At 41.2% G+C, this 26864-nt stretch overlaps 1 protein-coding gene across 1 annotated transcript in view; it reads left to right on the top strand.

Annotated features, from left to right (window-relative positions):
• LOC117449707 (protein diaphanous homolog 1) overlaps positions 1–26864 on the top strand; it is a 38856-nt gene that overhangs the window by 5338 nt on the left and 6654 nt on the right. Inside the window, exons 6-16 of the mRNA XM_034087541.2 lie at positions 42–230; positions 4703–5423; positions 5758–5920; positions 12552–12663; positions 13988–14078; positions 15908–15994; positions 19465–19617; positions 21321–21450; positions 21580–21612; positions 21981–22078; positions 22774–22857. Coding sequence (XP_033943432.1) covers positions 42–230; positions 4703–5423; positions 5758–5920; positions 12552–12663; positions 13988–14078; positions 15908–15994; positions 19465–19617; positions 21321–21450; positions 21580–21612; positions 21981–22078; positions 22774–22857 — 1861 coding nt within the window. The remainder of the gene's footprint in view (positions 1–41; positions 231–4702; positions 5424–5757; positions 5921–12551; positions 12664–13987; positions 14079–15907; positions 15995–19464; positions 19618–21320; positions 21451–21579; positions 21613–21980; positions 22079–22773; positions 22858–26864) is intronic.

Raw genomic sequence — 26864 nt, 5'->3', positions numbered from 1 at the left:
GTATAGTTCCTCTCTTTCTTACCTTCTCCATTTTGTTCCAGATATAAGGTACAGCTGCGCCCAGGTGAGCTTACAATGGTCCCCTTTAAGCACCGGGGCCCCGCTGACGGTGAGGGGTCGTCCTCTCCGACCGTCCCCATCGTGGTTCACCTGTCGGACGGAGACACCAGCGTACCGAAACCCCACGGCTCCGACACGTTCACCCTGATCACACACAAGAATCAGTACCAGTGAGTAAGGATTATTGAGATGTGGAAACATTCCAACCTTTTTTACTACGACCTCCACTAATGATTGATTTTTCAATAATGTCAATAATGACCATATATTTCACCAAATATCAAAGATTAGAGAAAGAAAAAAATCTGATCTCATGTCATACTGTATATACTAAGAAATCAGTTAGAGGGAGCAAACCAATACTTTACTTTAATACTAATAAGAACGAGATGCTATCAACAGCAAGTCGGCCATCTTTGAAGGATAACAGCATCAGCAACTTGTTGACTAACCTCACGGCGAGCTCATTAGAAGTAACACTTTCAATTCAACTTTACAAACATGGTCGGTAGGCACTGTTGTTTAGCTGGCTGTAACATTTTCACAACCAGCGAACAAAACAAATAAAGACCATTGGATTAAGTTTAATATATGTCTCCCCTCATGGACATTTTACAAAGGGGAGGTAAAGCCAACATCAACAAGAGATGTAGAATAGTTTGGGTAGCAGCCAACTGCTGACTTTACTGCAAGTGTCTAAAGGAATTGCTCACCTAGAATAACAAAAGCCATTATAGAAGGAAAGAGATTACAATTATGAAGTGACGCAGTATATATATATATACACTTTTAGATGTATTATGCATGATAAGCCACTGTTTTATTGACATACATTTAGCATAGCACTTGCTATCTCATCTTTGTCTGTCAAGAGCTTTACTCTGTAGCTTTACTCCCTTCAGCCCCTCAATATTTTAATCTCTTCTGCCATGCATTTAAAAAACATTGGATTGTTTTATGTAAAACATTAAAAGTATGTATTAGGATGCAGCCTTGTTTGAGTTATAATGTCATAAATATAGGCCTCAACTTTTAACTACCAGACAAAGGTCAAATAAAAAGGGAAGTGTGCAACTCGATTTTGACAGGATAACATCTGATGACTTCTAGAATTGTGTGAGTAACATTCTGTGTTTAGACTTCTCTGTTTCAGTGTGTGTACTCTGTATACATGCTCTGTAGTTGATCTGACTGAAATTGTGATTTTAAAAATCTCAAAACCGCTACAGTATCTGTCAGGCAGAAACTTGGGACAACTAATTTGACAGAAACCTTAAAACTGAACTAACGGAGCGTCCACACAGCAGCGTGCGTTGACGCTTGGCGTGTCTGAAGCTTGGGGATTTTTTGCGAGCAACGCGACCAACAACCAATCACATGAATCTCCCGCCCCCGACATACAAAGCAATAGCAATGTTAAAACGAAGTAAACTGGATATAAAATCCCCAAACAGGCGAAAACCTACCAGTTTCACCCACTGTCTCTGCCTCCTCCCTCCATGCCTGGTTCCTCCGGTTTGTATCCCGGTAGGTGAACACAGACTGATCATTCAGCACCGGGTGATTCAGTACCGCTATAATGAATTTTCCCTCCATTTTTTGGAATATGAGGAAATGACCTGCGTAGTCTCTCCCAGCATACACGCGGTTTGATTGGCTAGCGCTTGTACTGGCAGATTTGCATAAACGGGATTTCATTGGCTGACGCTTCTGCCGAGGCGCCAAAAGTTGAACATTGCTCAACTTTTGAAGCGAGCAACGCCAGCAACGCTCCATGTCGCTTTCCAAAATGCAGCTAAAAGTGACGTCACCCCATTCAAAGTGAATGGGCAGAAGCGGTGTAAGCTTCAACGCACGCCGCTGTGTGGGCGGGCCGTAACTGACTGCTAGGGTTAACTTTGATTTAAACATTTGTAGAATACTAAGAGCTTTATTGAGTAGGTGTAACTGTATTAAGGGTTAAACTCATACATTTATAACTTAGGGTTTAATGTAATTGTAAAACCATTGTGCCACTGAAAAGATACAATAACAACTCAGGAGTGAGCCAGTCTAGATTTCCTTTTGAGGCCCACCAGCTGAGAGAGAGTTGACTAATTAAAGGGGCGTGGCCCCACAGCTGTGAGAACTCAGCAATCAGGTGTCCATTTTAGGTAGCACTTTCCTGGAGCGTCAGCGTCAGACTGACAAAGACAAAGGAGTCCTGTTGGAGTCACATCCTACTTTGATTGAGCTAAGTATTGCTGGTGTTATCTTTTCTTTTGTTTTGTAGCCCCTCATGCTATAATCATGTGTATTTTCTCCATTCCTGTTCATGTATCTTCTCGCAATTATCACTGGCCCCGTGTATCTCCTACTCTATATAACCGGCCAGCTCTCGCCTATCCCACATCTAGTTTCATGTGGCCTGTGGAATTGCCAGTCAGCTGTTCCTAAGGCTGACTTCATTTCTGGCTATCCCTCCCTGCAGTCTCTGGATTTCCTTGCTCTCACTGAGACCTGGATCTCACATCTCGGCAGGCTCCTGCTCCCTGGCTAAATGACGCACTGCGTGCCAATAGAATCATCCTTCGGGCAGCAGAGCGGAAACGGTGGAAATCCAAACACCATGGCGACCTCCTAACCTATCAGGCTCTCCTCTCCCTCTGCTTCGATCTCTCAGGCAAAAAGCACTTTCTTTCAAGATAAGATCCAATCTTCCTATTCCAATCCCAAAAAACAATTTTCCATCTTTTCCACCCTCTTAGAACCCCCCAAAGCCCCTTCCCCCTCCTCCCTTCTGTCAAGCAACTTTGTTAACTACTTTGAAAAAAAGGTTGATGATATTTGCTCTTCTTTTTCTGACTCACCTTTACTCACCGCTGGGTCACCAGACCCTCCTTCCACCCACACACTAACCTCCTTTTCCCCTCTCTCTCCAAGTGAGGTTCTTACCCTCATTACATCTACCACTTGTCCTCTGGACCCTATCCCCTCAAACCTCCTTCATACTATCGCTCCTGATATTCTACCGTTTCTCACCCATTTCATCAACACTTCTCTAACTTCTGGTCACTTTCCAAACAGTCTCAAGGAGGCAAGAGTAAACCCTCTCTTAAAGAAACCCACTCTCAACCCGTCTGATGTTATAAACTACAGGTCTGTCTCTCTCCTCCGTTCCTGTCTAAAACACTTGAACGCGCTGTCTTTAAACAACTCTCCTGTTATCTCCATCAGAACAACCTTCTGGATCCGCACCAGTCTGGGTTCAAGGCAGGTCACTCCACAGAAACTGCCCTCCTTGCTGTCTCTGAGGAACTGCACACTGTCAAAGCAGCCTCCCTCTCCTCTGTCCTCATCCTGTTGGACCTGCCTGCTGCACTCGACACGGTGAACCATCAGATCCTCCTTCGCACTCTCCAAGAACTTGGAGTTTCAGGCTCTGCACTTTCCCTCATCACCTCATACCTCAAAGACCGCACCTACAGGGTAACTTGGAGACGGTCCGAGTCCGACCCTTGTCAATTAACTACAGGGGTCCCTCAGGGCTCTGTTCTTGGTTTCCTCCTCTTCTCCTTGTACACAAACTCGCTCGGATCGGTCATTAGCCCGCATGGTTTTTCATACCACTGCTACGCTGACGACACCCAATTAATTCTGTCCTTTCCCCGCTCAGAGACCCAGGTCGTCGCACGCATCTCTGCTTGACTAGCAGACATCTCTCAGTGGATGTCCGCTCATCATCTCAAGCTCAAACTTGACAAAACTGAACTGCTTTTCCTTCTGGGAAAAGATTGTCCCACTCTTGACCTAACAATCAACATCGGCACCTCTATTGTTTCCCCGACCCAGACTGCAAGGAATCTGGGTGTGATCCTAGATAACAAACTGTACTTCACTGCAAACATCGCTGCTACAACCCGCTGCTGCAGATACACGCTTTACAACATCAGGAAGATACGCCCCCAGCTGACCCAGAAAGCGACGCAGGTTCTGGTCCAGGCCCTCGTAATCTCACGTCTAGACTACTGCAACTCCCTCCTGGCTGGTCTACCTGCATGTGCCATCCGACCTCTGCAGCTCATCCAGAATGCAGTGACTCGTCTGGTCTTCAACCGTCCAACATTTTCCCACACCACACCGCTCCTCCACTCCCTTCACTGGCTTCCAGTTATTGCTAGAATCCACGACAAGACAATGGTACTTGCGTACCATGCTGCGAATGGTTAAACTGTACACCCCAGCACGTGCACTCTGCTCTGCATCGGCCAAACGGCTCGCTGCACCAGCACTGCGAGGGGGACCCAAGTTCCCATCAGCAAAAACACGTGGGTTTGCTATCCTGGCTCCAAAATGGTGGAATGAGCTCCCCATTGACATCAGGACAGCAGATAGCTTGCACATCTTCCGGGGGAGACTGAAAACTCATCTCTTTCGACTCCACTTCGAGCGATATAATTACTAACAAAGCACTTATATACTAATAAAGGACTGGCTTATCTAAAGCTTGAGTAGCACTTGAAATGTGTTGGCTCTATGAAACCTGATGTACTTATATAATTCTGTTTTCTTCTAGTTTGTATCTTCTTGGTCGAATGCACTTATTGTAAGTCGCTTTGGATAAAGCGTCAGCTAAATGCAAAGTTGTGTTGATCTCTTGCAGGTTTCGGGTGTCTGTGCCAGATTACACCCCCACCCCTGCAGGTGTTCAGGGCGAGCGAGACGCCTGGGTTCACGCCATTGACAAACTGTGCTCAGGGTGGAAGAGGAAGTCAATGGGCGAAAACATGTTCGTGGGAATACCGGCTCTACGACATCTTAGCATAGCAGAGGAGCCGGAGGACACAGATCTCCAGTCGATTGGTGGAATAATCACTTATCCTCCAGTTGATTATAAAAATGCAAAACCCCCTCCTTGTGGTGAAGATCATTTATCAGCTGAAGACACGAGTAAAGATGATCCCACAGCTGATGGGACAAAGCCTGTTCCTAAACCTCGCATCAGTAAAAACCTTGCCGTTATAGAGCCTGATATGTTGCCTCCCGTATCATCACCCACATCCCCCGGTGTCTCTGCCTCATCTCCCCCGACCCCCCCTCACCCCTCACCTCTCACCCCTGCCCTCACATCATCCTCCACAGCCCCAGAGTCTCCTAACCCAGAGCCTGTTGTGAAAAGGCCTCCCCCCCTCCGCACCCCGCCGCCTCCCCCCCTGAGCACCCCACCTCCTCCCCCCCTGAGCATCCCGCCGCCTCCGCCCCTGAGCATCCCGCCGCCTCCGCCCCTGAGCATCCCGCCGCCTCCACCTTTACCCTTCAAGTTCATGAATTTTAAAAAGCCACGCACCAAAGCCTTCCACTGGGACATAGTTGGCAAAGATAAGGTAACACTATCACTTTTCAGTTAAAACTCCATCCATCAAAAGACTATATATTACCATATTTTAAGTATAAAGCTTACAAAGTGACTCAGTGTGAATTATTCATATTTAAATGTGTATTGTATGTATTTGTAAGTGTTTTTATTATCGTGGCACTGAAAGGTCAGTTTCAGCTTGGTTTCACTTCATTAGAACCTCATATTGCATCATTGTTGAGAATTATAGTCTGTATTATCTGGCGTTTATTGCTTCCCCAGCGTTGCTCTTTTGTAATGTTAACATTGATTTCCTCCTATAATGGAGTTGTCTCACTCACACACAATTTGTTTCTTGGCAGATTGCAAAATCATTTTGGAAACAAGAAAGCACCGGGAGGATTGAACTCGACACATCGCGCTTATTCGAGCAATTTGCCGTTAAAGACATGGGGACGTTTTGTGCGTCTGAGCCGAGCACCACGCAGCATATTATGCTCAACCAGAAGATTGCACACAACTTCAGTGAGTAGCTTGATAATGAAAGTCTGAGTTCTTATTTGAATTTGCTTATTGTGAATAATGTATGTTATAATAGTTAATTTGCAGTGTTTTATCATGAATTACAATGTTCATGTTGAAATGAAAGGGAATCCTTCTGGAATTAGTCAGATCAATAAGCTTTAAAGGGCCCTTTTTATGCTCATTTTCAGGTTCAGAGAAACTCCCTCTGGTGGGAACTTTGGGATTTTAGTCTATGCAGACCCTTTGCATGCACACACCTATACAACACATTACACAAGAGACACCAAATAAACATAAAGGGCCTTTTACTTTCAGTAAATCAAAAGATGTTTTGTGAAATGAATCCAGCAGAGGGAAGCACCACATAGAAAGAGTAACCAGGAACTCTGCAGAATCAGTGTTAATGTCAGTATTCATTTTCACAAATGAGACTAAAACGGCCCATTATGGGGAATCTGACCTGAATCTATTAAAGGTCCCATGTCATGGCCATTTCCACTGATCATAATTCCATTGTTGAGGTATACTAGAATATATTTATATTGTGCAATTTCCCAAACTCACATTGGTTCCGCATACAGCATCTCTGTAAAGTATGTGTGTTCACTCTCTCCACTAAACGGCTCGTTGCAGCTCTTGCCCCCCCCCTCCCTGTGAGCCCAGTGTGCTCTGATTGGTCGGAACGTTGTGATCGCGCTGAGCTCCGTGGAGGTGTGATTTCCTTGTTTAGCGATACACAGCGAAACTCACCCTGAGCACACACAAAGTCACAGCCGAAGTAAAAACAATAAGTGTGGCTTGATATTGAGTAAGAAAAAGGTTGATAGACGCTGTGAGAATGGGTCTGCAGAGAGGATTTCGCCGCGATCCCAACTGTCTGTTATCAGCCTGCAGCCAGGGAGGAGAGATCAGCAGAGCTGCCTGCACTGAGTGTGCGAGGAAGTCCGTGGATTGGTCAATTTGGACCAATCGGCGGGGGCTTAACGTAACGGCTCCAAGGATTGGTCCATTTCGTTCCGGGGACGACATGACATCATGATGTTCCCGGAAGAATCAAATGGACAGTGACGTATCTCCAACGAGGCGTTTTGGGGAGGTATTTTCTGTGTTAGAGTTTACTCCCTACATGGTGTACTTTGAGGGTTTTGACTCTGCACACCGTTTACATGCATAAAAACCCTCTTAACACACAAGGGGACGGGTAATAACCGGAAAAGCATGACATGTCACCTTTAAGGGAGGGCTGTTCAATGATACCAATGTGCTCTTTTAAAAGGATGAATGAAACTATAATGACAGTGTGTAAGGCAGATAGATGGATGTTCCTCCTCTGTGTCTGCAGGGGGCAGTGTGTCATCAATCCTGCAGTGACACAACTATCCATGCAATCTGCAGAGCTTTTGTAAAATAGAACATATTCTGTATCTCATCTGTAACAGCTTTTCACTTTTGATTAACTCAGTGTACGTGGCTTGTATATTTCAAGACCCTAGCCAGGGGGTTAGGGGAGAACATCTCAGAAGCTTCCTCTCACAGACTCTGTGCGGCGATACAGATGTGGTGGTGGAGGTGAGCTTCTTAATGGAATCGGTGCGAGTGTACAGGCTGAAAATATAATTAGAAATCACATGTTGTACATATGGAAAGGGCATCTGAGCGACAATGGCAGGGATTTCCTGTCCTGGCTCAGAATACAGGCTTTGTGTGTGCTCCTGCCTGACCTGGAAAGGTTGGTTGTGTCAGGAGCTGGCGCTGAGAGATGACAGCCTGCAGGCAACCTGAGGCCATGCACATTCTGCTGGAGCTTTAGAAAAAGGTAGACTTTTGAAGAACAAGGTGATCTGTCTGTCTCTTCTTTGGTCTTATTAAAACTGATTGAAAAAGTGACTATTCAGCAGTGGTGGAAGAAGTATGGACACTTTTAAAAGGAAATTAGCAAAAGTGTAATGTTAAGACAACTCAATATAAAGTAAGTCCTGCATTATAACTGTCTAATTACTATCAGGAAAGTTGCTTCAAAATTGTAATCCATTACAATTAATAGTTACCTGTAAACACTTTTATCGGTAACCAAACCTAAGCATCACAATATAAAAGTAATTATTTCCGTTACTTTTGGATTATCTGTCAAATGCAACTGAGCAATTTAAACTTGGATTTTATTCGGCATATTCAGGCAGTAGCCAATAGAATAATGAAAGTGCACATGAGCACATACTATAGTATAAAAGAAAAATAAATAAGAATGAAATCTGAGAGAAAATGTTGTGTTTAATTGCATAGAGCTAAAATATCACACACTATTTAATGAACATTAAAAAAACACATACTTTTTTAAATTATTGTAACATTATAATCCTGATAGTAATCCCATTTATTTAGTAATGTGACAGTTATCAGATTACATATTTTTTATGTAACTCAATGGGGAATACTATACCTTTTTTTGTATCCAGATTACGCAATCTGGTTACATGTAATCCCCAAAACCTGATTACTATTAGAACAATTGAAACTATCATAAAGTTTTAATAATACAGAGAAATATAAAATAAATATACATTTTACAATGTATTATTGAATATTTATAACTGATGCAATAATAGTAATAAGAGGTAATGGTGAAGCTACATTTTCATCTGACTGGCAGTAAAATCAAAGTTTGACATAGCACAACATGCTAATACCAGAGGAGGGTACACATCCCTGTAAACTGATTTGATCCATTATAAAAACAGAAGAACTTCCTCAGGATTCAGATCTGAAATTAAGCCATATTTATACAACACATAAAATGATAGGACTATCTCTTCTCTCTCTATTTCCTGGCATCCCCCTTCCCTGCATTTGTTTGCATGTTTATCACCACAACCCTGCCTAAACTTGTGGTGTTTATTCAGCTCATATCTCGCATTTTGCCACACTATTTATTCATCTGATCCGATTTCACCGGGAGCCATGCATGTGACATTTGTGCGTTGTTGTTGCAAAGATAGCAACATCTCAGCAGATAGTCAGGCTGCACCTCCGTCAGATGATGCCTCAGGTGGTCAATAATTAAACAAATAAGTCAGAGCTGTTAATTGGCGTCAGACATAAAGCCGTACCTCTTACTGTGTACATAGCGACTTTAACAACAATGTGTTTGTTCCAATTAAACACTGAGGTAGATTGGATGCAACAGTTTGAGCAGGTGTTTGAGTCACTGAGTTTTTTCTGCTGGTACTCATGTTGGCAAGAAAGAACAACATTGCGTTAAGAATCCATACGACAATGGCTCTAAGGATTCATGTACTTATTTTTAGTATTTTAAGTGCTCGACAGGAATCCAAAGGACTTCTGACAACAAGATTGTTTCTTGTATTGATTGTTTTTATCGCCTTCTTTAGAAAAATACCTCCAGAGCAGAAAAGAGAAGGTATATACCGTTTGCCTGTGAATGAGTACGAGATGGGATTCTGGAACAATAATGCCCGTGACGGTCTCTTCACAACGTTCAACTCAGTTTTAGTCATGACGACATTCTGATGAAACCACACTGGCCCTCTTTGGAGAGATCAGAGACTAGTAAAGTACTAGGTCTGTTATTTTATAAAAAAACAATACTATGTAATAAATACTCCATTACAAGTAAAATAATCCTGCATTCAAACATTTACATATAGAAGGTTAATGCAGTTGTCAAAATTATTTTGGGTTATGGAATCCCAAATACCTGCCCGGTGATGTATCTTGGGAACATTAAGGATGTTGTGATGGGAGGCGATCTATATTTGATTAAGGTTTTACTTGCAGCGAGTAAGAAAGCTATAACCAGAAATTGGCTTAATGTGAACGCTCCAACTCAGGAGCAGTGGCTGGAAATTGTTGAAGATATTTCTGTCATGGAAAAGTTGACATATGTTTTGAGAATCCAAGAGAATGCATTCAATAGGAAATGGGAAAAGTGGAATATTTACATGGTTGACACCAATGAGTAAGTGAATGACTAATTCAATCGTGTACGGTATGTGTGAATATTGAAGGTCTTCAGACAACTAGTATTTATTGTGTTTTATTTTACAACTGATTTGTGTGTATTATGTTTTGTTGTTCTGTTATTATTGTTGTGAAAACTCAATAAAAACATAAGTATAAAAAAACAAACATTTACATATGATTAGCGAGATACTTAAAGTATCATAGAGGGTGATTCATTTACATTGTTATATTTTTGATATCGATGAATCGGTGAACAGCGGCATTTTATTGTTATAGCTGGTTAACGTAGAGCTAATTTTAACCAATAAGCTATCCAGTGGCCCTTTATCTAAAAAGTAACTAATATACATATAGTAATTAATTGCAGTGGATTAAAAGGAACAATATTTTCCTCTCAAAAGCTGTGGCGTAAAAGTATAGAACAGCGTAAAAAAGGCAAAAGAGTTCAGTGAATCTTTCTACCTCTGGGAGAGATCCATTGTGGCGCAATCCTGTTTCAAATTCATGTCCAGCTAATGTGGTTATTTACCCTGAGGGTCCCCATGCACACGGCCTATTTAATGACTGGAAATGATGCACTCCTAATTAAAAGTACACCTGTGGCTTCCTGCGCCCGGTGTGGAACACTCTCCATCGCCATACTCTAATTTGCCAGAGCAATGGCCAGCTTGTCTGTGTGCCAATCAACAAAGGGCTTGATTTGCACATGTTATTTGAGGACAGAAGCCTAGCCATTGTTTTTGGGGCCACAGGTCGTGCTCAAAATGGCATGTTTTCGATATTTAAAAATTAAACCTCATTTAAAAATGGTACATAAGCCTGCTATTGGTCCTGGTGAGGGAATTAGCGTCTCCAGACTTGAATGTCAAGGATTTAGAGACATGATGATTTCTGCATCCAAAATGCTTAACATTTAATATGATTATTTGATTGATTTTATGTATCTATCAACTACTGATCCTAAAAAGTATAAGTTTGGGAAATATGCCGATCCTTTTTTATGTTAAAAGTTAGATAAGAAGAAGGAAACCATGTTCATTAGCCGCGTTCACGCCGCGTACTTTGCAGTACTTAGTGCTGGCACTTATTACCCCAGGGCACTAAGTACCAATCGCGTTCACACCGGAGTACTTTTCCCTGAGGGAGGATTACGCAAATGAAGCCGCTGACGTCACTTCGTCTTCTTCTTCTTTGGGTTTACTGGCAGGCTGCAAACAACTTCACGGCGTATACTGCCGCCCGAAGTCCCCGGAGTTGGGACTCCCAGCAGCTTCTACTGAAGCCTTCCGAGTAAATCGCCAGAACGCCGACACCTCCTCATCTCCACCGCTCCCATTTTTTTTTTTTGTTATGCCATAAGTTATTCTCTCTCCGTTGATGCTAATGCTAATGCTAATAATGCTAATGCCACAAATACAATGGCGGCTTCACAAAACTTTTCAGAGTTTTACAGGGCGTGGTTTGCAATTCGCCCAGCCAATCAGAACTGGGGCACTCCCCCCCCCCCAGGATAGTACCACCTCTCTAGCAGGCACTAAAAATGGGGGTAAAAGTTCCCGGCACTAAGTACTCCGTTTGGTGTGAACGCAACATAAGGGGTACTAACGGAACTGAAGGGGAAAAGTACGGGGAAAAGTACGGGGAAAAGTACTCCGGTGTGAACGTGGCTATTGAAGTTACGGCCAGCAGCTACTTAGCTTAGCATAGCTTCGGAGTAGAAGAGTAGAAAAAGGGGTGGAACAGTTAGCATAGCTGTGTCGGAAGATAACAAAATCTACGTAAAAAGCATCCTCAGAAGCTCAATCTGTGTTAGTGCCTGTCTTGACTTGTTTGTCTTGATCTTAACAAGAAAACAACTAGTTGCAGTTCTACACGAGCTACGATCTAGAAATACATGGATTTCTTAGTTTACCCAGCAACTGTTTAGATTTAGTTTTTTGAGCGGATTAAAAAAACATGATGATCCATGTTGATTACTGAATTTAAAAAAAAAAAAAGGTGGTAAAATAATGGTGTTACATTTATGACAGAGCCAGGCTAGCTGCAGCATTTTCAGTCATCTAAGCTAACTGGCTAGCTTCATAGAGAGCAGTATTGATCTTCTCATCAACTCTCTTATATTCACAAATCGTTTAAGTATTCTTTTTATAAAAGAAAGTATAGTAAAGTATTTGAAGCTTATCAAATATGGGGCTACTTTGTGCAGTCCAGCTATATAAAGCTCTACTTTAGGAAGAGTTTTGACCCAAAGTTAGTTAGTTAGTTACAAAGCTCACAACTTATTAAAAGAAAATTGGACTAGTGTCTGAATCTGGCTCAAGCATCTCTGCGGTGTGAAACTCACCAATGTGTTTTACATATATGTCTAAAATCCCTGCAGCCGGCTAATGAACGATTCTCACAGCTCCTGAAATATGCAGAGGCATTTTCTGTAATACAAAAATCAGCTTTGACTTGATAGAATGCAAATTTCTGCATTTCCCCGAAGGCATCTTGGGGAAAGTAATTAAGCAAAGGACTACTTTGTCTTCAGAATGCTTTTTGAGTGATTTGATCGCAGGATAAGAAGACTATCTGTCAAGAGGAAAGCTTTCATGTCGCCTACTATTGAGTGTGTTGACCTTTTTTCCCATATCTATTGTTCTTCTAGACATTTTCCTCAAAAGTTTTCCCGTGCATCCGGGAGAGCTGAAGGACAAACTGTTCGTCATTAACGAGGAAGATGGAGGCCTGTCTGATGGGCACATCACGTCTCTGAGGAGGTATGACGTTGTGCCAAAAAGCGCTGATTGGTATTCATTGAATGACAGGTGAATGACATTTCGCCGCACGGTTAATGGGCGGTTGATGTGTGAGAGACAACAGCTTTGAAAAACTAGCCGCTTAGCAACTCAACAAGGGATGTGAGTGCAGCCAGGACACAGTGAGAAGCCACTGCTGTCATGTGAGGAGGAGGCTCATGGTTTGCACAGCTGTCTCCACAATGTTCCAATACTAAAGAGCAGATACATACATTTTTTATCTCCGGTTATTTGCGGAGATGGAAACTATTGACACGCCCGCGGGAATATATCACTGGAAGTGGGTAAATGCTTCCTGACTGTAACCTGTGGTTTCCGCAGCGTCTTTGGGTGCTGACCTCCTGGAAGACGAGAGTGATCTATTCTAATGCACTGTGTGGGGGGCTTTATTTATTCTATAAAAACACAATATATATTTTAATGCGCTTCGGCGTGGGCCTGAGGAATACAATTTTGAAAGAACCACTCCCAACAGGTGCTGCAATATTAATGGCCGTTGCTCCTCCAGTTGCTCATGAAAAAGTGAATGCCTTTGCTTTGAGGTCAGAACGCACAGAAAGGAAGTCCAATTTAAAAGCGGTTCAAAGGCAGTGCGAGTGAGTAAATGGCCGTTCCCAGCGTCTTGTTGTTTTATAGAACTACTTGGCTTTTAATCACGCCCCACTATCTGGGCCACTGGAAATAAATGTAATGGCATCAGTTTAAGGCGGGAGGTAAAGAACATGTGATGACGGAAAGATGCAAAAGGTGAAAGTAGGTGATATAAAAATGAAAACCTCCCCAACTGTCACATACATTTTTAATATGTACCTATAGGTTTTTATTTTAACTGTTGGATATACAAGGAGCGATATATTTGACATGGACTCAGAACCACATAGCTTAAATGTATTAATCAGCCTAAATTAGCAAGCAGATAAATAATTAAACTTCATATATAAATATAAAATTAGCTACATTTTTAAAACAGCTAAACCTTTTATGCAGAGGTTATCAGGGGGGCAAAGCAAATAATTAGTGTATTTTGTACACGGGTTGTAGTACTATTACTTATTAAAAAAACAAATGTTCTATTATATTTACAACCTATTAAATGTCTTCAAGCTGTAGAAATCCAACTCCCTAAAAGTTATGATAAACAGACAACAAGAGACTAGTTGGTAAACAAAATGGAGCAATTAAATATTTGCCGACGCTCGTAGTAAGAAGTGGATGGGAAAGAACATTTAGAGAGCCTAGTATGGAATCTAACAAGAATAGTAAAATTGTAACGTTTTGTTTCAAGGTACGTCCCCACGTTGGATGATGTGGAAATGTACAAATCCCACAAAGGACCTGTGGCGGAGCTGCATATTGTGGACCAGTACATGATGGAGGTACAGTTAATAGCTCCGAATATTAACACGGCTCAAGATTACCATAATTAACAATGTAGGATTATCAGGATTTGATATGAACAGGCTGACTCTAAAGCAGCTCTTTCTCTTATAGCACTTTCTTATAAAAAAGAGTGGTTGAGTCGACAATGCACCTGCCCCTTCTTTTTCTGTGGGTGTCGTGACAAGCTCTTACCGTTCATGTGTTATCACCAGCCAGCATGCAGCCTTCTGACCGTGTGGTCGGATGCGGGCTGCAGGAGGGAGGCAGCTGAGCAGCAGGATCAGCCCACAGTGCCTCAGGAATATTTGACACTTGTCATAAGGCGTTGCCGATAGAAACCTCATGTAAGGCCGGAGGCAAAAGGATTTGGCGCTGGACTGCAATCAACCTGCATTACACCAAATAGACAAAATAATCAATAAACTTAGGTATGCAAGCGTTCACTAAAAAGCAAGAACAATGGTTACCATTTGAAACTTAGGTGATTACTTACTCCTTTAGGGGGTTTTCTTTCCACGTTATAATTGTCAGTTGCTCCACACATGTTCTCCCAAAAACTCTATGAATAATGAAAAAAGATGATTTTTTTTTTGTTTATGAATCATCAAAGATTGACATGTGTTGGCATCTTTATCACTTGGAGCAAGTGAGTCCATCATGTATCCTCATCTGCTCTCAGCTCCTCACTGCATAGGGTAGTGCGTCATATAACCAACATGATCACCATTTTCTACAGAAAATGATTATCCCCGGATAATGAATCAGGCTGATTGGTGATCCTATGTCTAGTATTGTATCTAGCGCCCAGTCTTTAGCAACACGCTAAATTGTGATGGTGAACCTGGTAAAAAGAATACCTGCTAAACATAAGCATGTTGGGATGTTTTGGGATATAAGCACTTACCTCCGGGTTAAGCCAAAGAAAGAATCCTCACTGCTGGCATGGCTGTGGAGAGTTGAATACACATATTTTTTATTCTAAGTGATCACTTTCACAGAGCGGACACAACCGTAACATCTCAGAACAAATGTCGTAACATTAAAGAAGCACTGACCTTTTCCCTGAGATGAATCTAATCCTAATAATGCTTTGCAGGCTTCTCTGAGAATATTGCACTGCACTGTATTAGGTCTTTGTGTGTTCTCTAATCCTGCATGTCATGCTTTCTCTGGAACCTTCAATCATGTGCAGAAGTCACACAGAAGAGTATTCCTTTTTAAATCTGAAATCTAGCGAACAGGAGTCTCTGATCCAGGTTACATTATGCAAACTACTCGATTTGTGAGTGAACACTTGAAACCGTACGTGTTTGCCTTAGCATGGAGTCAATGTGAACAGTCCATGCTGAATTAGACATTTTAAAGCAGGATGACATTCTGGGATTTTATTTTGTGGAAATAGCCAAATGATTACATGAACTTGATTCCTCACACTCATCCTAATATCTCTCCTGAGAATATGTCACTCAAAAGTGCCCTTTGGCTTTTAGGAGACGCTCTCTGAGCTCGAGCGAGATGCTCTGACAAGCTGTAATGATTTATTAGAGGTTAGCGCTGACTCAAAGGTCGACTAGGCAGCTCAGCCAATCGCTTCGAGGTGCCAGGCCTTCACTTTCTCTGTTAAATCAGCCTTTGGACAAGCCTGCCGCTCTCCACTTTAATTTTACTTTAGCACTTTAGTCTGTGAGAAAGTCTCAGCGACATCATCTCCTCTCGGTATCTCCCTGCTTTTTAGATAATAATCACATGGAAATATGTTGTGTGATAATTGCACTCTGTTCTGTATGCACAGCTCATTACACTCACTTCTTCTCCCCCGCTGCAGATGTGCAACATCCCGTGTCTGAGCACACAGCTCGACCTGCTGCTGACTCTGAGAGAGCTTCCGATCGGCATGAAAGACCTGCAGCCAGTGAGTTTACTCCATCGCCTATGGAGAGAAATCAAAAGGTTGAATCAGAGGTTGAGCTGTTTTAAGGTCGGTTTTGTTTCCTACAAGCTGAACTTGGGTGAAACCGCACGGCACAGGAGGAGAACAAGTACAAGTATTCTAATGTTCAGATACACCGTGGCAATAGACATAAATGAAAAGAGCAACTGGGCGGAAAGTGTCATTAATACATGAAAGCTTTTCTCCCTCCTGGTTGAGAGTTATGTTTGAAGTGGTTTCTGTATTTGCTGGATGGTAAAGCGTCTTGAAAACAGAAAGGCAGGACAGGCACACCTCTCCCCGTTAGACAGAGAAGAACAGATGGATCTTAATCAAATCAAGTTTCACTTTTCTGTCGGTGGTGTAAATCATACATAGTTTTTTTTATCGTCATCAGAAAAACCAATACAAATCCACTTTGGAGCTTTCCCAGGGGAGAGCTGTGGAAATATTTCTTAATTGTATTCAACAAACCTCTGGACTCTCTTCAAAGACAATCACTCGAGCATGAGTACAGATAAAACAAAAACACACCAAGTTATTTAAATAGATTTCTTAAACTTGAAATTTGAAACAATGTTAAAAAAGGGCCCTTTTCGACTTGTCTTTTGTTTCATATCAGTATGTAGTGTCTCTCCTGTGACATGTCTCCGCTCTTTAATGTTCAAAAAGCTCTTTATGTTTCTCATACTGCCTGTGCTGCAGCACCTCTTTTCACCCTCTGTCTGAAACCAGAGCCCAGTCTGCTCTGATTGGTTAGCTGGCCGGCTCTGTTGTGATTGATCAACCGCTTAGAGATGTCCCACCCCTTAGCCTATCACGTACAATGTGTTGGAGCGCTAGCCAATAGAAGCGCAATTGTTATGTATTGATGTCATTTTGTTAGTGAAGTAAACAAAGCAGTCAAGTGGAGGCGTTTAGGCGGGGGTTAATGGAGTGAACTTTGGGATGTTAGCCTTTGCAGACCATTTACATGCACACAAACCTATAGAACAACCCCAAAAGGGCCCCTTTAAGGCTTGCACAGTGTATCCAGACTAATCATTACCGCTCGTACAGAGGATTGTTGTTTATTGGCGTTGAGGACTGCAGGCTGTGAAGATATTGCAGTCAGACCAGAGAGAGTTTCTTTTTTATTCTCTCAGCTTCTGTTCCTTTCTGCATCAGTGCTTCAGTCCTAATCTCTTGTCTGCTGATAGTTTGAGAATAAGAGAAAGAAAGGATAAGAACGATGGCACTGTATCCATTGAAGGTGATAGTCATTTCTCTTTGTCTTAAACACAACATACTGTGAGCAGGCAAGATGACTTGACAGGAAAGATTCGCTTTTTCATTAAGTTTCAATTTACGCATGGCTTTTTCTTTCGGATGTTGTTGCTCTTGCTGCTGTGTTGTGACTTGGATATATATTTAATAAGATTGTTCTTTTTAATTAAACCATAGTTATTGTGTGCAGGAACAAAGTATCTTTCTTTCTGACATACGATCCGCATCACAATACAATGTTCAGGCATGAAAAAGTGAAGATGCTTTGTTGCAGAAGATTCTAAATCGGTCAATTCTCTGACAGCAGACTTCTTAAGGCCCGAACATTAAGGGGGATTTACTCGCCAGCAGACAGACATGAGGGCTTTAGGAGACAAAATGGAGAAGTCCCCATCTGGCGGATGTTTCTTACCTATGATGTATTCGTTGGTGCTTCGCCTCACTGTCAGGATGTCATGCTTTCTTCTGCATTGTGGATCTGGCTTCTTCTTTAAACTGTGCTCGGTGTGCAAGTATTTCCAATTATTATTCAGAGACGCAAAGACACAAAATCAAAGCGAGTGATTCTTAGACAAAGAGATCTCTGGACAGGGAGGTATGACTGGTAGAACCAAATATAACTTCATCAGCACATATATAAAGAACTCAAGTAAAAGTTGTACATGTTTGTCAAATAAAAAGAGATAACCAAATAATTAACGCAGGGAATCAGTAGTATAGAATAATTATTTATTGTGTCTTTAAAGTAAAGACCTGCATAGAATATAACTATGGCAATTTGTTCGGCCGCCGATCGTTATCGTCCGATATTCACTCTCTGCTGATCGATCGGTGCTCTCTATAAAGGCCGATCGTGAGAGCCGATCACATGACGTAAAACACATGCCACTTTTCTCTAAGCTCGCCAAAATGTCTTCACCGGTCTGGCAGTATTTTAAGGTGTCCGAAAAAGACAGTAAAATAGCGGTATGCAACGTGTGTGAAGCAGAAATCCTGCAGCTCCGCCCGCTGTGACGGACCGGTGAGCGGTGCAAAACACACACTAAGAGTTAGACCTAACACACTTAGCTAGTTTATCTACCTCTGGAACTAGCTAAACTAGTTATACATATATTTATTCTTCACTGTCGGGTCACTAATTACTGGATCAGTGAGCTGCATGAGATACTGACAGGCTGTCAGGAGAGAGAGGGGGAGAGAGAGGCTCCCGTTATTTCTCCCGTGTTATTCTCCAAAATTAATGTAAACTTGAATAATGTACTTCATTTGAATGTAATAATTATGTTGGTTGTTGTTTGGAAGCGCCAGTGAATGAGCCCATTAACTGAGTTTTAAATGGAAGATCGTCATAGGCCCCGCCCACTCGATTGGATTGGCGATCATTATCGGCCGATACTGATTCCGGCGTTCGGCCCCAAAATTGGCGATCGGAGCATCCCGATTTCATAATTTACTTCTTTACTTATTTTTGTAAACATTTAACCTTAAAACTAGATATATTGTACTCTAAAAACAGGCTACATAACATGGGCTTATTTATGTTTTAAACAAACTAGTTTGCTTTGATTGTACAGATGGTTTTCCGCAAAGCCAGTAGATAAGAAGAAGCTGGATATTCATTTTCTCTCCTGTGTTATTCTTTGTGTCCCACTATAGTTCTGGGGAGTTAATCTTAAAACAGGAGCATGCTGGGAGCTGCTGTCTGCCATGGACTTTATTTGGACTCATTGTCAACGACTACGATTCCCATAGCACCGACTGCTTTTCTTTCTTCCATACACAGCATTGGCAAAACCTAAAATACCAGCTTCATTTCTTTTCAGCTTTTTATAATAATTTCTATCCATATTCAGCAGGATCTGTTCAGCGCTGGTTAAGCTGGGAAATTGTGATATTCTAGAGGGATATTTGTACTTGACACAATTGCATACCAAATAATGATCCCGCCAAACAACAAGGCTCTGATTATTCATTGTATGCGGGTCAAATGAAGTGTTGTGAGATTGATTTTTATCCTTGTAATGTATAATACTAAAGCCTCGAGTTATTTTTGTCGACACAGTCAGCACAAGGAGCCCGAAAACAAGCTCCAGGTGTACACCACTTAAAATGTCACAAAGATATTGTGTGAAGAAAATGGATGTGGCTAGAATACAGAACAAAATGACTCTGCGTTTGTCTTTCAGCTGATTAACCAGAAGATCAGAATGTGCACGCAGCTGAACAACTGCAGGTCGTTTGTTTCCGTGCTGGAGTACCTCCTCACCGTTGGCAATTACCTCAACGAGAACGCAAGGAAGGAAAAGGCCAAGGGATTTCGCCTCTCCTCCTTAACTAAAGTATGACTCCACTGCTGTTGCCTGACCTTTGATGGAGCTGCAGCACAAGGCTAATAAGACTACTCATTGATATACACAGCAGGGCGACTCTTCATCTTCCATCATCTTCCTCTTTTGCTCAGGTTCACTCAGGACTCTGATAGTGTCACTACATGGCATCACAGGAGAAATTAAACTAGGAACAAAGTGGGGCCACTTGGGCTGAATCTCTTCGAAGTGAACCATCATTAACTGTAGCTAGTCAGTGGATCTTTTCATTAGCACAACATTTCTGAGCCCGTTTTCACACCAAGGATAACAGAATCCTCATACCAGAGTTTCTAAAGTAATCCAATTAAAATTTTGTTATAACCCAAGTTTCTTTTCATTCACATAGAAACCAAAGTGTGAAAAAAACACCTATTCCTAGCCATGGAGCAGGGACTTCCTGAAGTGTGGCAACCTTAGAATCATTCATCAAAATGTCCAACCAAGAAAAAAGTCCAGCACATAATCTTAATAAACCCCAACGTGTTTAGGAATAAAACAAAACATTAATAAGAAATTACTTGGTGAGCTTTAGAGGTGCTTGTTACTGGGGTTTCATACTTTCAGACAGAGCCATGCTAGCTTAATATGCTAATATGCTAAGCTAACCATGTGCTGGCTGTAGCTTCAAATGTACCGTACTACAAATACAAGAGTAGTCTCAATCTTTTTATCAAGCGATTTAAAATAGCAAAAAAAGCACATCATCAAAGTGTTGAACTTTTCCTATGAAGGTTCAGTAGTTGTTGGATGTACGTGTTTAAAAGGAAAGTTTAGTTTGAGCCTCTGTTTTGTGTGCATGTCTCATAACTGCGAAGGTTTAAGGGCAGGGCTCTTGACACAGAAGTAAAAAGTCCTCCACTCCTTTTAATGAAGCCGAGGCCTCGTGTTCCCTCAGAGGTGTTTCCGGGTCTAATTGAGAATAGTAAACTGTGGCTGCTTGAGACAGACTCTCAACAAATTAACTGTTTCCAAGAAAAACGCATCAAGGTTATCTAAGATCGCATTTGTGGTCCTTATGAGCATCAATGCATGGTTTCTTTATTGTTTATGTTGCCCTTAGAAACTTGCCATGGCCTTAAACTGCTAATAAACAACCAAGATTTTTCTTTTTTACCTATCACGAGGTTAGAAAGGAACATCTTGCATTTCACTTATTTCACCATGAAGTGCATCATGCCTTAAATTCTAGTCTAATGTTGGTACTTTAAGTATAGTTGAATGTCGATACATTTGTACTTTATATTTAAGTAAGATTTAAGTGCACAACTTGTAACAGAGTATTTTTACTATTTGGCATTGTTACTTTTACTTAAATCAAAGAGTAATTCTTCCTACCCTGCTAACTATGACTAATAATCAAAAATTACAAAAACACTATATTGCACTAAATGCATAATCTGGAAGCAACAGCCAGGTGTTAGCAAGGTCAGTATACCTTTGCTGTATACAAATACACAACATAATAGACTAGTGTGGAGGTGAATGTAGCGCAGAGAGAATCCATGCTGGCATCCTATTCTTTCTCTAACCTTCAGGTAACAATGTTGTAGCAACAAACACACAGAAGATGCTATATTTCATACATGTACCGTTTTCTTATGTCCTTGTTCTGTGTGGCAGGGAACTTTTGTACGTTTGTACACGCCTTGACCTTTTCTGACCTCCCTCCACAGCTCTCTCAGCTCCGGGGGCATGACAGGAAGTTCACCTTGCTGCATGCGCTTGTGGAGCAGATCATGTTGCATGAACCTTCCCTGGCTGCTTTTACAGAGGACTTGGCAGAATTTCAAACTGTCCCGGGAGGTATTCGCCAATCAAGACTTCCTCAAAGCTGAACAAATTATGTGTCTTACATTTCCAATTGAGGTCTGTTAAGTGAAATGCGTATTTACTGTGTGTGTCACTGCTTTTCTTTGTCTCTCTGTTGGATAGCTTCCATTAAAGGCCTGACCGCAGAAGTTGACGGTGAGTAGATCACATTTTACTACCGCGTCCAAAGACCGTTGTTCTCAAATTGGCTGAGAATACTGTAATACTGACCCTACTTTATTGTGCCGACGCAAGTTATTTGCAAGGAAGTGTGATAGTAACATTTACTATATCTTCCTGTAATTGTAGTTTCAGTATACATTGTGGAAACACTATAATCTCACTGTGCTGAAAGCAATATATTGCCTTTATGATGACTAACATTGGCCACAAGCACAAATACAACACTTGACAGGATCCCACAGGACACGGCATCTGATTTAAAGCAGCTATTTGCTTCAGTGGTGAAATATGATGGATGGTAACCAAAGTGTGTGTGTGCGTGTGTGTGTGCGTGTGCACAGTGCTGAAGAATGAAGTGCAGAAAGTAATTCAGTATGAAAAAACTTTCAAGAAGAGAAATGCTGGAGGTCAACACCCACAATTCTACAAAGACTTGAAGGTGAGGCAGTAAATCCTGTGTTATTTATTTACGTATTCATTTAAAAAGGTAATCTTTGTCTCCTTATCAACAAAAATGGGATTGATTATATTCATTGTTTCTTGTACTAATCAATTGTTTGCTATCGGCATTGTTTCTATCCAAAAGTAGTGTTCTCCCTCTCTCCTTCTTTGGCACATTGCTGCTTGTTATGCACCATTTCCACTACTAGGGATTTAAACAAATAGAAATACGTTATAAGGCACTATAAGGCAAATATCATTACTTGACCAACATTAAAACATTTGTGTACCTTCATCCAAACATTTCCAAACATCTATTTTTCTCACCAAATATTACTCTTAATGACATCCTTCATGCTACATAAAATGTTCAGTTTGTGCTGCAGCTCTCCTTAAGTTAAAACATTAGTATAATGGTGTTTAAAAAGGAATATGAACTTGTTTTGTTCGAGCTGAAACCATGCATATGTTTTACATTACGTGCCAGTATTCATATTATGCAAATTAATTCTCTAAACACACACCCATTCTTCAAAAACCAAGACTCATTCTTTTTAGATTTCTGTTTTCATTCAAGCTCTAAATGTGGGCTATTCAGAGTTCAACCCTAAGATAAAAGGTTTTTCTAACAATTCGCTAAATAGTGAACTAACTGACAAAGGGATTTTCTTCTCCTTTTTCTCTATTCCCTAGATGGCGATTGAAAAATACAAGACCGGTCTCTCAGCACTGACGAAGACGCGTGATGAAATGAAGAAACTCTACTCTGTCATACTGGTAATCCATGAGTTATTATTTCAATATCTATCTGGTTCAGCCTCACAGACGGATAGCGCTCTGTCAGCAGTGTCCACATGGCCAAACTCAATTATTTGTCATGTAACAGCACCTGCCCGCCCAACACACTGGGACAAAACACATATCACAAGGAACACGTCCCAAGGCTTCTTATTTTTCACTGGGTGTCGCTCAGGGCTCACGGCAGGATATAATGCTTCTGATGTAGGGGTTAGCTGCGACCTCCACATCATTTAACAGAAAGCACCGCTGATTTTTCAGCCTTGGAAGACGCCACTCTTAGACATTTGCATATTTTCTTCAGGATTATTGAAGAATTGTCACGGTCTGTTGTAGTCAGAGTGTGAACGACAAGTTCATCCCAACCCTTAATGTGCGATGTCACAGCGATGAATGGTCCAAAACAAGAAAAAGCTGGTGGTGGGTTTCTGATGGGTTTTTTTGTGTTGTTTTTTTAATGCAATGTATAAGCCTTTAAGGCCACATTCCACAAAGTTATTTGTTGTATTGCTTTTTTTGAATTTGTTCTTTTTTGGAGTATACTTGGCTGCACGCTATTGGAAATATCAGTAAAATGCATCACTCTTGTGCATTCTGAAGCAATATATTGTGCAGCACTTTAGTATAAAATAGGATATTGGTAACATGTCACAATGCAATAATTCATACTTGAACTATTTATGATCTCTGATTTTGACTGGACTCTGAGACAAAACATTATTGGGTACCAACTTACAATAAGACTACCCTTATAAAGGATTCATAAAGGGTTTAGAATCAGGTTGTAAACACTTTATTAATCATTAAGAACCATTTATAAACCAGTTCTAACAGTTTTCATACATCAACACAAGCTCACTATTTGGCAAGATGACTAAGCCTTATATTGGCTACTTAGCGAGAATCAACTCAGTGAACAACAGATACCAAGGATTCTGGCTGATGAAGGAGACGAAGTAAGCTAAGTAGCCAATATAAGGCTTAGCAGTACAGATACATGTGGGCTCACTATTTGGCAGGCAACCGGTCACAGTCGCCCTGTTTATCTCATGACTTATAAAAGCTCATTAAGGATTTATAAAGTGTTCACAACCTAATTAATACATTCATTACAAACTATTCGTAAACCCTGTATAAGGGTAGTCTTATTGTAAAGTGGTACCCATTATTGTGTTCCTTATTCAGTTTGTCTGAGAACTGTAGGTGCCTTTAAGCGTGTGTGGACATCAGATCTGTCATGAAGTAAATGTCTCTGTCACACATATCATCAGATTGAATGGAGGTACATTGTTTTTCACGGTCTATAAAGGAGGACATCTTCTTTGCTCACTAACGTGGTTAGATTAGGTTTATGGAGCTCCAGCCTACCATTGACATTTTAACAGGTACTATGTCTTCTTTTTATAGAGTCCCCACCAAAAACAATCAATACAAATGTAATGCCTATTTTCTCAGCTTTCCCATATCTCTGAGGACAATCCATCATCGTACAGAGTCCACTTACCCTTCCCTCTGTGTTTGAGCACTGTGATATTACGAGAGTTCTGGGCTTTAGGACCGGTAGAGAATTGTGTTTGATTAGGACCACAATTAGATTCATGTGCACTGCAAACTTTTTTCACAACTCATACACGAGGAAGCAACTGAAAACAGTCAATGCTATTGCTATATAGCAGAGCACAAAAATAATAGGGATATCTCTCTGGTAGTCCATTAGGGGGTGCGTTTTCACAACCAAACCTAAAGAATCTCTATAGGGAAGCTCAATTTATAAAAAAAGGACTCATGTTGATAGTTAACTGATTGAGCAGCAATTGCGATATGTTTTTGCGATATTGCTGATTTTTGAATTGCGATTCCACTAACATTTTGGATTAACTGTAACTCTAACACCTCTTCCTGTTTAATACGAGAACAATTACAAGGGGTTTATGCAATGGTTTTTACATGTTATGTCTTGGTTTATAGCTTATAGCTGACATGAAGATTGTGACAAGAGTGAAACAGCTAGCCTAAGGCCCCATTTACACGGAAACGCAAAATAACCGCAAACTAACCAAATTCGATATCAAAAAAGCATTCCGTTCACCGGATACGGCTCAATAAACGTGTCCCTTCACACGAGACCGCTCGACCAGCTGGAGACGCTGTAGTACATATGCCGCGCCTGTAAGTGGCGCTGTACTTCCGCCACAAAATACACCAAAAGCAGCGAAGAAGACCCCCGAGCATGGTTGCCCGGTTGCCCTTCTGTTTATCCTCCGCGGTGGATTTAGCAACATGTAATTCATGTAGTTCTCCATGTCCACTTGTTGCTGATGGTTGTGGTAGAGGAGCTGTAGATTTTGCACTAACATCTGTAGCATTTAAAAAAGAAAAGAAAATAGTTTTATTTCGATTACGTTGTTTTCGTAATCGTTGCAAGCCAAAATCGTAATTGCGATTAAAATACGATTAATTGAGCAGCCCTATACAGCAGTGAGCAGGAGAGGCGGGGCTATGGCTTCATCGTTATCAGGCAAATGATCGTATAGGGCGTACACACGGAGCCGTTTTGCCCGCCAGAGCGTTCCGTCCGCAGATCTATCCACCTTGGGACCCGTTATCGTTTTAGGGGTCCGTTTCCGCGGTTCTGTTACGGCCTTGTGTGAACGAACGGGCTATACGAAAGAGAAAAGTAGCAGATACAACCTGTTTGTTTCGTTCCCGTGTAAACAGCACCTAAGTGACTTCCTGGAGTGTCAAATCAACACCCTTATTCGTCATTTTAAAACGTTGATGTTTGTACAGGACAAACAAGATATAATGTGCTACTTAATGAGCTTTAGAAATGCCTTGGACACTGCAGGGCTGTTTCCTAATGGTTCCAGTCATGAGTATATTGATTCTCTCATGTAATTCTTGGCAAGAAAGCACATTTGGGGTAAGACGAGAGAAGATGTCCAACAACATTTTCAGTAATGTACTGCAACACGTAGAGTGAGCCAAACAAATGCCAGTAAAGATGATGTCCATGTTTTACCTACATTTGAAAATCGTTTTTCTTTGTGTTAAGGTTGAGATAGGGGACAAAAAGTGTCTAGTGTGGATCTACTGTATTCGTTAGTATTGTAAAATTGAACTGATAATCATACAAATGTTTAAAAAAATCCCATCTAAAACAACATATCGTGGGTTTGGGGATGAAGTGTCAAACTAATTCTTGAAAGTGAAGCATTCTTACAGTAAAATCCTAAATATTTCATTATTATTCCCTATTATTCAACATAAATCATTCCTCTATGTATAATTGAAAATGGTCTGGTGGTGTAATGGTATTGGCCTTTTCAAATTCAACAATTTGACCTTTAACTGTCCCCTTGCCTTCTGGCCAGGAGTTGTTTTTAATCATCTGGCTGCGGAGCCAAAAAACACCATTATTCCTGCATGTTTAAATGAAATTTGCACCAGAGGATATATTTAATAATCACGACCTTGTGAGTCTGTGTGTGTGTGTCAGTGGCGAACCTTGCCTATCACAACTGGACCTTCGGTAGACACACACACATTGTTGAGCCCTATACAATGGTTGCACAACATAATCAATGCAGCCATCAGTCAATCACATTTAACAGCTCCCTTTATTCTCCTAAAGCAAGTTTAAAGTGTAGCTGTGGAGTTGTTGGTTTTACTGAGCACAGCACGTCTGTAAAAATGATTGAGGCTGATCAACTTTTAAGAGAGGATTACTTACCTAAACTGAGTAAAAAATATTGTGATAAAATTATGCAATTAGATGGATTTGCATATCTGATGCGAGGGTGCAAGTGTTGCCAATTGACTGACATCTGGCTCTCTATATTAGAGAGTTTTTTGAAAGCAGTCGTCTCACACCTGTGTAAATATCAGAAGGCTCACTCACTGACTGACTATGTTTGTTTTCATGCACCAATGTTCAGCTGCTAAGAATTCCTACTAAGTTGTATACACGGCTATTAGGGATGTTG

Source organism: Pseudochaenichthys georgianus, chromosome 7, assembly GCF_902827115.2.
Source record: "Pseudochaenichthys georgianus chromosome 7, fPseGeo1.2, whole genome shotgun sequence".
NCBI lineage: Eukaryota > Metazoa > Chordata > Actinopteri > Perciformes > Channichthyidae > Pseudochaenichthys > Pseudochaenichthys georgianus.
Note: the sequence above shows the minus strand (reverse complement) of the source record. Positions and strands in the feature narration are given on the sequence as shown.